The sequence below is a fragment of the Ambystoma mexicanum genome, chromosome 5q (assembly GCF_040938575.1).
Source record: "Ambystoma mexicanum isolate Mex_15411 chromosome 5q, UKY_AmexF1_1, whole genome shotgun sequence".
Classification (NCBI taxonomy): Eukaryota; Metazoa; Chordata; class Amphibia; order Caudata; family Ambystomatidae; genus Ambystoma; species Ambystoma mexicanum.
The window spans coordinates 122,312,545-122,324,740 of NC_090933.1; the positions used below are offsets into that span (position 1 = coordinate 122,312,545).

Genomic DNA, 12,196 nt, shown 5'->3' on the forward strand with positions numbered 1-12,196 from the left:
TGTCAGCAGCTTTTGATTTGGTCAACCACCAAACACTTCGTCACCACCTGAAAACTGCAGCACACTTTTCAGACACAGCCACTGCCTGGATCAGCTCCTTCTTGGCGAACAGAACCATGAGGGTCTTCTCTCCCACTGATTCTGCTGAACCCTCACCAGTACCTTGTGGAGTCCCGCAAGGCTCTTGTGTGTCCCCGACGCTTTATAATGTATTCACAAAGCCCCTCTTTGATATCCTTGACTATCTGGGTGTCACGTATACCAATTATGCGGACGACACCCAGATACACATTCCTGTCTCGGGTAACTATGAAACAGACAGCAAAACTCTCAATGAAATATACTCAGTAATACAAGCATGGATGGCACATCATGGACTTTGTCTCAACTGAGCTGATTATCCTTGGTACCCACGCCAAACTAAAAAATCTAAACTCTGCTTTCAAATCCTTCTCCATAGATGGTAATCTCATCCCCGTCTCAAACAACACTAAAACACTTGGTATCTACATTGATGCCACCTTATCCTTTTCCAAACAAACTAATGCAGTAGCATCATCAGCCGCCTACACTTGCAAATTGATCACTGCATGCAGGCCGTTCATCTCCTCACCCCATTGCATTACTCTTGCTAGAGCATTAGTCCTGTCCAAAATAGACTATTGTAATGCCCTTTACTTAGGCACTAGCCACAAAAATATCAACAAACTCCAAGTAATTCAAAATGATGCCATTAGGGCTGCCCTCAATATCCCTAAAAAGTCGCATATCTCTGAGACTAGACGCAATCTACACTGGCTCCCAGTAGAGCACAGAATATCCCTCAAAACTTTGGCCCTCACACACAAAGCCAGGGCTAACCTTGCACCAGCCTACCTCACCAACCAACTCACACCCCACACATCATCAAGACCACTTAGAGCAGCTCAAGAAAACACTATGTCCATACCGAGATTCAAACTACATAATTCGGGTGGAGCCCGCTTCCCCGTACAAGCCTCGAAACTATGGAACACACTCCCTGCGCACCTTGGGTCTGAACCCTAATTTAACCTATTCAAACGCAACACGAAGCGTTGGCTTCACAACATGGACACTATGACACCATGACTGCCTAACCTTCCAGATCCCAGAACCACCGTCTGTCGATGGTACATTTTGTAATTAAGGTATTTATTTTAGACTATGGGCCTCATTCCGAGTATGGCGGTAAGGGATAGCGGCCACCGCTAACGAGAGCGGTGGCGGTAATCCCTTACCGCCATACTCCGAGTTCCCTTAGCGCCATGGTGCTTTTAACACCTGCTTTTAGCAGGCGTTAAATACCATGGCGCTAAGGGACCTTGATGTTAATTACGCCACCGTAATTTACGGTGGCGTAATTGACGCCTTCCCCACTCCCATTATGCCCTATGGGGCAAGAATGGGAATGGGGAAGGGTAAATGGGGATTGGGGAATTACCGCCCCGCCAACCTTGGAATGGGGCGGTAATTCCGCCAACCACCAAGGCGCTGCCGGTCCGGGTACGGCGTCAACCAAGGCGTTAATAGCGCCATTGGTTAGCGCCGTACTCGGAATGAGGCCCAATGTTTGTATGTATCTGTAATGCTAAGTATGTACCTACCTGTAACCGCAATGTAACCTTTTTTTGCACTCAAATGTAACTAACCAGATCTATCTTACGCGCCCGTATGCCCCCGGGCCTGGCTGCGCTTTATAAATAAAGTAAATACAAAATACAAATACAACTGTCTAGAGACTGTCCTGAGCTGACCAGAGCCCAGGGCCATACCCCCTGCCCGCATCCTATGAGGCTGTGAGTAATGCATGTTTGACTAACTTACTCCATCTGCACCCTCTAGACACATATCCCCTTATCCAGTCCTTCCTTCTGCTTTCCTGCACCTGCCATGTGCTCTAATCATTGTATTGGACCTGATAGCAACAGTGCGCGGCCCTAGTCGGGCCCATGAGCCCTACATGCTGGTGGTCAACGTGCTAATCTACCTGGCAACCCGTTGGGCACTCTAAGGTCTAGTTCCGCCCACGGTCCAAGGTTGCCACTTGGCACTGTGTGCTGCACTGCGCTGCTCTGCTTATCCTGCGCCTTTATATGTGCATTTGTGCTACCATTGCACCCAGGTGTTTTTATAGTATATACACTTGAACAGCTGTATCTCAGGCCCTAGCGCTAAAATTGAATCTAGGTGTGATTTTACTTATGCATTTCAACTGCTGTGTCTCAGGCTCTAGCGCTAAAATTGAATCTAGATGTGATTTTACTTATGCATTTGAACTGCTGTGTCTCAGGCCCTAGAGCTAAAATTGAATCTAGGTGTGATTTTACTTATGCATTTGAACTGCTGTGTCTCAGGCCCCAGCGCTAAAATTGAATCTAGGTGTGATTTTACTTATGCATTTGAACTGCTGTGTCTCAGGCCCTAGCGCTAAAATTGAATCTAGGTGTGATAGTACTTATGCAATTGAATTGTTGTGCTTCACGCCCCAGCGCCAAACTTGTATCTAGATGCTACACGACCGTATGTTAAATACCAGCAACTCCACTGCACTAGATTCATCCTGCCCAGACAATGTATCTCCCAACGCTCTACACTGTTCTTCTTAGATCACTACTTTATATTGTGAACACCCAATATCCCACCATGCTACTAAACTCACTTCCACTTGAGTCAACCCCTAATTCCCCTAAACTAACCAATATGATCACCTCCCCCTGCACTGTTCTTCAGAGGAACCTCAAATTACGGGCCAGACTCCCTAGGATTTATGACCTGTTAATCAAAACATCCCACAGTAAGGCTATTACTAGCAACCACTCTCAGCATCCTCTTCAACTGGACAGTAGACTCTTCCGTGAGCCTATCCGCGCCAAGAATGGCACTCCCAAAAGCTCACCACTACCTCTGAAACTAGCACAGCCTGCGACAAAGGGCGCACTTATAAACACCCGCTCTATGGTAGCCCATGCAACAGACATTGCTGACCTACTAGTTAATGAAGATCTTGATTTCTTAGCAATCACTGAATCGTGGCTCCATCCAGCAGCAGGCCCCGCAGTCATGTTAGCCATACCAGATGACTACACCCTACTAAGACTCGATCGTACTACCTCTCGAGGCGGAGGCCTTGCCATTATAGCCAAAACTAAACTCTCATTGATACTCTCGCCACCCTCCAACACAGGATCATGCGAATCCCTAACCGCTAAGCTTACCTTAGCTAATACACAGTCCATTTCCATTCACCTCATTTACCGACCACCCGGCCCTCTAGGTTCATTTGAGGAAGACCTCACAAACATCCTATCAAATAACCTTAAGAACTCCACTCAAAGCATCTTATTAGGAGATTTTAACCTTGGTCTTAGTGACCCCTCAGATGCTAATGCCACATTAATTAATAATACCCTAGAGGAATTAGGATTCACCCAGAAGATCACAGAGCCCACCCATACTAAAGGTAGAACTTTGGAATGGTTAGCTGTGCATACCTTCCCAGTCCTGGTCTCATCTATACTTCCGCAGCCTTGGACAGACCACTACCTGATCTCATTCACTTTAGAGGTGACACCAGTGCAAACAGACAGTATAGCTCCAGCTGTCCAGACCAGAAATAAAAAGAATATCACCCCTGAATACCTGCTCCCACTGATCTTACCGACTCTGAATGCCATTCCGGATCACACAGATCCCTTTATGATGGTAGACCTATATAATAAAATCATGCTTTCATCCCTTGATGACATAGCTCCCCTGAAGTTGAGAAAGAGCAAACCTCGAAAGCATATCAACACTTGGTTCTCTCCTCACCTTAAAGCCCTCAGACAGGAAAAGCGACGCTGTGAAAAACCTGGAGATCACATCCCTCAGAAAACAATAAGAAAAACCTGAGTATATTAGCCGTCCAATATAAAAAAGAAATTATCCTGGCCAAACAAATGTCCTACAACACTCGAATCTCGCAAGCTAAATCCAACACTAGAGAGCTCTTTACAATACTAAAAGAGCTTGAATCACCTATCCAAGCACCCGACTCATGCCTAAAGGACAAGAATTGGTGCACGGGTATTCAAAACGCTTTAGCTAATAAAATCACCTCTCTCAAGACGAAGATAAGTATTAAAAAATACTCCCTTCTCGCTTCCACTAAATCTAGTATCCTGATCCCTATAACGACACACCCCACTCGGTCGCACACCCCTGCGCCGCCCAATCCCCACTTTAACTTCCACAAAGTATCTACTAAAGAGGTTGAAAATGTAATTCTTACCCTCAAACCCTCGAATTGCCACGGGGACCTATGCCCCACACAATTGATAAAGGATGCGGCGCGTGATCTTGCACCATTTATTACCAAACTAATAAATGCGTCATTCACATCAGGCACCGTACCTAACAATTTGAAACAATCCCCTTCTCAAAAAAACAAATCTAGACCCTGCTACTCCTACTATCGCCCCATCACTACAGTACCGTTCTTACTTAAAATCCCCGATAAAATAGCATATCAACAAATCCAACATTACCTTGAACACTTCCATCTCCTTGGAGTCCGACAATCATGATTCAGGCCTCAACATGGCACTGAAACCGCACTCATAGATCTCAAGGCACAGATAGATGAGCTGAGAGATGAGGGTAAGATGGCACTATTGCTACTCCTTGATCTGTCAGCCGCTTTCGACCTGGTTGACCATGAGATCATATGCAACCACCTACAAAAAGCAGCCCATTTCTCTCAAGAGGCAACCGGCTGGATCCAATCCTTTCTAAACAACCGCACGATGAGAGTCTTCTCCCCACTAGCAGCAGCCAACCCATCGCCTATCACCTGTGGTGTGCCCCAGGGATCATGTGTCTCCCCGACCCTGTACAACATTTTCACAAAGCCCCTTTTTGATGATATAGACGGTCTGGGTATCACCTACACTAATTATGCCGATGATACCCAGATCCTCATCCCATTGATGGGGGATTATGACAAGGATTTGGCCTTCGTCAATAAAGTTTACCTCATCATCCAGGCATGGATGGCCTTACATGGTCTATGCCTGAATGATGACAAAACAGAACTCCTCATTCTAGGGTCCACACATAACCTCAACAAACTAGACCTAAACTACTCCTCTCTCATAATTGATAATAACAAGATCACTGTAGCCAAGGAAGTCAAAACCCTTGGCTTCTACTTAGACTCTACTCTCACCTTCAAAAAGCAAGTTAATGGTATGGCGTCCGCCACATCCTACACTTGCAAACTTATCAGAGCAGCCAAACCATTCCTCTCACCATCTAACTGTATCACCCTTGCCAGGGTTCTGATCCTGTCCAAACTGGACTATTGCAATGCGCTATATGAAGTTTGCCACAAATATATCACGAACAAAATTCAAATCCTACAGAATAACGCCCTTAGAGCGGCCCTTAGCATCCCTAAGAAAGCCCACATTTCCGAGACCAGAAGATCTGTCAACTGGCTATCTACGAAAGACAAAATGTTCCTCAAATCTGTCTCTTTGACTCACAAATGCCTCCACCAAGCAGCCCCTCAATACCTTATAACTAAATTCACCAGAACAGCTTCTTCCCGCCCCATTAGACTGGTTGACTCCAATCTCCTCCATGTGCCCAGATTTAAACGTACGATGTCGGGAGGAAATAGCTTCCCTGTAAAAGCAGCGCAGTCTTGGAATTCCCCACCCCCCACTTGCAGGGAGAACCTCCCTTACTGCCAATTCAGATCCAAGACCATTCATTGGCTCAAGAACCATGATATATAACTCCTGCCTGCTGTGCCACACTACTATGACTGTAAACTTGTACACTTTGATGTTCAACTAGTCTGCGTAGATACAATTCATGATATGACCTGCATCTTGTATCTGTAAATTCTTTTGTAACTTATGCCTCACCGGCTTTCATTGTCTTTGATGCTCCAGTAATGTAACCTAAACTGGACTTCATCCTTCTGTATGTGACAATCCTCTTGACGTTCCTGCGCCTTGTTACCCCCGGGTTAGGTGCGCAATATAAAATAAATAAATACAAAATACAAATACAAGTAGATAGCAGTGATAGAGCTTGCTAGGGTTACACCGCAAGCATAACTGTGCAAATGTATTCCGTGACTTTTAACGGAATAGGAGGGCTTTTCGTTTTTTTCGAAAGGTTGTGTATGATTTTTCATTCTTAAATGAGGTAGGCAGAGCATTCCAATGTTTGGGTGCGAGGTGTTGGAAGCTGGACCCACCTGCTCTAGTTCTTTTGAACGTAGGAACATACATCAGGTTGGCGCGGTGTGCTCTGGTGGGTCTGTTTGAGGTGCTGAGGGAAATTCTGTGTCATATAGTAATTCGGATCTATGTTCGATTCCCTGCAAAAGGGTGACAAATCCCTATTTTTCCAGTCTAATGGGAGACGGTCGCTTTAATGTAAAGGGCTGCACTCAGGTCGCTTGTAGGATACCTACCAGCCACACCCAGAGGATATGGCACTGGGATCAGGGATACCAGATAACGAGGCAGAATGGGAAGGGGTTGGGAATTCAAAATGAGGGACAGATTTCTATATGAGAGTCTACACCAATCACAATGTTGATAGGGTAAAGACCAGTGGCATTCTATAAAAGGGTACCCCTTTTTATCGCTCGGCCTCTTCACCTTTCATGCCCCCAATCCAGCGAAGGCCTGTTGGCACTGGTATTGAGCTTTTCTCCGCTGGCTACTGCTGCGGGAAGAAATGTGACAAAGGAGAAAGTCTGATAACAGCATAACCCCGGACATTAAAGCCTTGGCACACCCCAACCTACAGCAGAACTCCCGATTGGTACACATATAGTTCAACACGCCCTCGTTAATTAGTATACCGGAAAATAGAAGAAATAACAATCGGTGCTGAAGTAAATATAATTCCACAACTGTTGTCTGCTGCCCTGCAACTACGGACTATGCTTTTCAGCACCACTTCCTCTTTTCTTTCTTTTTTCTTCCTTTTTTCTTTCTTTTTTCTTTCTTTCTTTCTTTCTTTCTTTTTTCTTTCTTTTTCTTTCTTTCTTTCTTCCTTTCCTTCTCTTTTCCTTTCTTTCTCAAGCATTGAATTGGCCACATCGTGGCACAAAGCACCACCATATGAACCAAAAACCCTTAGTTTTTGATCATCAAGCAAAAATGGAAACATTGGTAATCATGTTTACCTCTGAATCACTTGCTATCCAGAACTCGAGAAATGGCCATGGTCTACATATGCACATTGTTCATCTAATCTCTCTTCATGCATGTGTTTGTCATAGAAAATGTATTTGTAAGACTTCCACTCTGGAACAGAGGCTGGGACCGGGAATGCCGTTTTCTTTAGCTTAATGACATGCAGAATTCTCAAAGGCCAGAGATAGAATCATGACAGAAAATGACTCACCTCCTCCTGTGACCAGGATGTCTATTGTCCTTGGAAATAATAACATCTGTTAAGGGGGAAGAACTGGGCTTTCCAGTGGTTCATGATCCCTCCACCCAGAATTTATCTGCTGGCCAGGGTTAGCGTGTTCTCATTTTCCCATGTTTACACCGTTCATGTGATGATGTTTATGGGTCTGCTTGCTTTAGTCCTTGAATGAAGTTCAGGTCATGAATGATAAACATATGAACTGCATGTCTGTTTTCCCCACCTTGTATTCAGAATATATGGATAATATTTCCTGATGAAGAGTTACAAACTAGAAATGTGTAGAATTGGTTAATACCATTATTAGATATGGATGTACATTTGGATGAATGTGTACAATATACTTTATATATTTGTAATCTGCTCCTCCGGCCGCAGGCTCAGTTGAGCCATGACTTTGGCAACTGCTTCTAGCGCAGTGCATGCAATACCCAGATCCTCATTCGACTTGCTGAGAATCTGGGCGATATTGCTTCAGAGTTCAGAGAGTGTATGGTGACCGCCCATCACTGCATGAGATGCCATTGCCCCAAACGTAATGCTACCAAGACAGAGATGATGTTTGTGGGTTGCAGAATAGACTGCTCCGACCGGCATCGTTAGCCATCCTCCATTTCCTGCCTCGGTCCCACCCCTAGCACCACAGTGCGTATTCTTGGTTTTAAGTTTTATTACTGAGCTATCGCTCAGTCCTCAAATCAGCCCTCCATCAACTAGCTGATTCTTTGCATAGAAAATATTTTATGCAATCATTCCTGCATACCAGTCTCAGAGCCTTTGCTTTCTCAGACCTTGTCTCTTCATGGCTTGACTTGGTTAATGACAATTATCTGAGCCTCGCCGATTTTGTTGTACAATGCTTTCAGTTTATCCTGAATTCAGCTTTTCACTTCACCACTGTTGCCTGACTGTTTGATGGTGCCTTGCCTCTTCTGATTAAACTGTGTTGATGTGATTTGATTATTTTATTAAGTGCACAGGTCTGCCTACTACGAAAAGGCTTCATTGTGCTGTAGGGAAGACACAAAAGGCTGCACATAATTGCAAATCAGTGACGCAAGATTCAGTAGAAGCAAGGCAGGAGAAAACTATGGTAGACTAGGACTGGACCCATGGCTTTGTTGCATCACTGTGGACCTTTGTAACATGAATTACTAAATTCATGTTACAAAGGTTCACAGTGATGCAGCAAAGCCATGTGTCCAGTGTGGGGTTACGGACAACCAACAGTTTGGGCACAGGGTCATGTCAGGATAGAGGCCAGTCCAACATAAAACTATTGGTTCCGCAGAAGAAAACAGTCAGAGCATGGGAGGTAGAGGATTGATAGACGAATAAAGCGAGATGTTATTGGCTTAATGGTCCACGGGGTGGCCAAAAAGCTCTATTAGCGGCACGGCAACAGAAAGGGGGATGGGAAGCCATCAGGAGGCTCGTAGTTGCCCCATAGCCCAAAAGGCAGCGTAAGACAATCAGCGGACCAGTGCCCGGGCAGGACGCAAAAGAATGTCTACCAAAGGAAAATTTGGAATAAAATGACATCAAGGAATATTGAGCAACATTGATTGCTAATTGTTCTCAAGTTTGTAAGGATTTTATGTATAAATAGGTATTTCTTTCATTCTGATGATTCCGTGATGGGTATGAGTATGTTTTTTAAGAGCTTGTTTACCAGGGTAACTTGGCACCAACAGGCAGGGTGTGTGTACCACGAGCCAGGAAGCATGCATAGAACTCCATGGCTGGGCATACCCTCCCCACTGTGGGGGTCTACAGCAACACAAAACAGGTGATGGCTGGAAGGTGTTGATTGGGGATGCTTGTGTTTTGTGCAGAAGGGATATGACTAAGCCGTTCTGGCTGGACTGCCCCTTTTGGGGTGGGACCAAACCTGACTTACATATGGTCTTTCCCCTTTCTGTAATGGCATTGAAGGTTGAAGAACAATGGTCTGGAGAGCTGCCCAGAGTGATGCCAGAGGTTAAGATTCATTCTAAACTTTCCAGCCATCACCTCTATTATTTTGCTTTTGTCCAAGGTAAGGAAGATCAGGGAACTATTGGAGAAACAATTGGAGCGACACAAGCAATGGAGACCAAGGAAGATGACAGATAAAGTGGTCAATGGGGGGTCACAGCTTCAAGCAGTCCCCTGGGGGTCAAAAGGCTCTTTGAAGTTGGGCCACATGTGCTGGGTGGAACGGCTGAGAGCAGAAGCCTAGGCTGCGTGTCCAACGAAGCCCGGGTAGTAGCAGTCGCTGGGCCGTGTGTCAGGAGCAGCCCAAGCCACCATGGTCGGTGAAGCAGGTAGGCTTACTGCGGGCCAGTTGGGGTGGGCACAGAAAATTACCACCCGGGCAGGATGAGTGGTTCAACCTGGGGATGAGGCCGCATGCTGGCCAGTGTGTTGGAGTGTACTGGTAAACAGAGCAGTGGCCTGTAAAGAAGAAAGCCCGCCTCGGGCCAGATGTGGTAGTCTCAGCAGATGTCCCCCGAAGCATGGGCAACATGAGAAGTGCAGTATGGGCAGAGAATGGCATGTCTGGAGAGAGCAAGGAACAGGCGGGCTGGGAAGTCTGGAGACCGTGCCATCCTAGGATGTGTCTGTGTGGTATTGACAAGGTGCCCTGTGAGGCCTCTGCCCAGCCTGAGTAGGTGGCACAGTAAAGCCTCAGGCCCGCTTTTTTGAGGCGAGGGGTGGGCCACTTTTTTTTTTGGGTGACCGGGCCTATTTCTTGTCCCAGTCCGACCTTGAGGGCGGGGCGGGTGTGCAGCCCATACATGGCAGGAGGTCATGATCACTTTTATTGGACAAAAGGTATCGTATTCAAAAAAGAAAAAGGGGAATGCCATTGGGAGAGAGAATTATGTTAAAGGCCCCTCTTAAGGACACAAGACAGTTAATGAAGGCAGACTGCAGCTGCCAGTAGTCGTTGCCGAGTCAGGGGGTTGCCCAAATGAGGTTTCTCTCAAACCCACCAGTACCTGGGCATCCTCGGTGAGGGCAATATAGAGGGTGCATTGGACAAGGATATTATGCATTGTAAAACCCTGTTGACCTGTAGTTTAAAAAATATATATCATCGCCTGCAGGGTTACAAAAACGCCCCCTCCTTATGCAGTGTGCATTATTTTTTATCAAGGAACTCAAGACAGTAGTCCATCTTCTGCTGAACAACATTGCAGTTGTCCTCTTTATTTTCACATGCTGCCTGACTAACTTTTCTCTTACAATTGAACTGGGGAAGAGCGTTGGTCGCTCGGTGGTCCCCCTGTGACCTGGGGGCATCAGTGCAATAGGGAGTATGGGGGATACGTCGCAGGAGGAATCAGAAGAACCTAAGAAGCAGGGGCCCATAGTCTAGATATTCCTACGCAGGCCCATTTTCCCACTCCTGCGTAGATAAAGTGATGCATTTTTCTTTTTTCTTTTAATGATAAGAGAGATGACTTCTTGTAAAAATTGTAAAACAATTAAACAAGTACAATAAAAAATGTTTAAAAGGGTGTATGTTGCACTTAAACAGCTTTCTTAATAACCCTTTCTTAATAACCTGGGAGTTTCGGGGGCGGGGTGTGTGCGTGTGTGTGTGCGCGCGCGCGTGCACACAGATCAGAGCATTCAAAATGCAGAAAAGGTGATGGGGTGCATGAAAAGCGCATTATGACACTTTGGGCGTAATTCATGGAACTTTAGCTTGGTGCAGAGTCACTGTGCACTCATTTCGCAGTGCAAAGTGGCTTTGCTACGCAAAAATACACTTTGCACCGCTCTGTGGATCAGGGTGTTTGTTGGCAGTGCGAAATGACTTTGCACCAGTGCCAAAAGTTCCATGAATTAGGCTGTTTGTGGGAATTCAACACACGTTCAATGAAAGCGTTCAAAGTGTCTGAATTGAACAAAGGATATGTTGTAGGCAGCTCTTTGTGTGATCTACACATATAATATTCAGACATCTCTATCCGAGTCGCTAGGCTCCCCGCATCTATGCAAAATGAATATGCAGCTGTTCCTCGAGCGATGCATGACAGCTTCCTTTTCTTCCCCAAGTATATAGTCTGTCTACATGTTTACGGGTGCCCTCATCTTTTGGGGTACGTTCGTCCTTATGTCTGTGGGTCGTATTTGAACTCTGCTCTCTGTGTGTCCTCTCCAACTCCCAGACGCTGTCGGGGCTCCCGGACCAGGACTCCTTCTACGACGTGCTGGACTGTCTGGAGGAGCTGGGCATCGAAGCTGTTTCGCAGAGGCACCTGAACAAGAAAGGCACAGACTTGGACCTCGTTGAGCAATTTAACATTTATGAGGTAACACAACATGCCCTGCTTTATGCATCTTGCAGCTCCCGCCGCGACATCAAAGCAGGCCCACGAAAAGAAAATATGAAACCCGGGTTAGAACTTGGTTATCTACTTTATTTTATTTTAAAGGAAAAACATCTGGTGGCTGGAATTGTTTTTCGTATATGCGTCCCACGTGGCTCCGCACAGTCCTTCATATGGGGTTTTTCGTCGGACCGCTAGCAGGAGACGAGATGGAAAATTAAAATATTTACACTTTGTCTGGAACTAAAGTTATTTTTCTAGAGGTCAGCATAGACCATAGTTAGGGGAGGATGGAACACCAATGTAACAGGAGAGTCTGCCCCAGAACATATGCTCCTGGAGATGCATAAACAGCATTGTTGTCACCATTCTGTCCCTAGGATTGGACTGCCTGCCTTGTGTTTCATCCA

The 12,196-nt window shown here is 45.8% G+C and overlaps 1 protein-coding gene across 6 annotated transcripts in view; it reads left to right on the plus strand.

Moving 5' to 3' along the window:
* Window positions 1-12,196, plus strand: part of FHOD3 (formin homology 2 domain containing 3) — a 1,524,242-nt gene that overhangs the window by 1,127,264 nt on the left and 384,782 nt on the right. For all 6 annotated transcript variants that reach the window (XM_069620636.1, XM_069620637.1, XM_069620638.1 and 3 more), the window contains exon 9: window positions 11,625-11,768. In XM_069620636.1, the coding sequence (XP_069476737.1) occupies window positions 11,625-11,768 (144 nt within the window). The remainder of the gene's footprint in view (window positions 1-11,624; window positions 11,769-12,196) is intronic.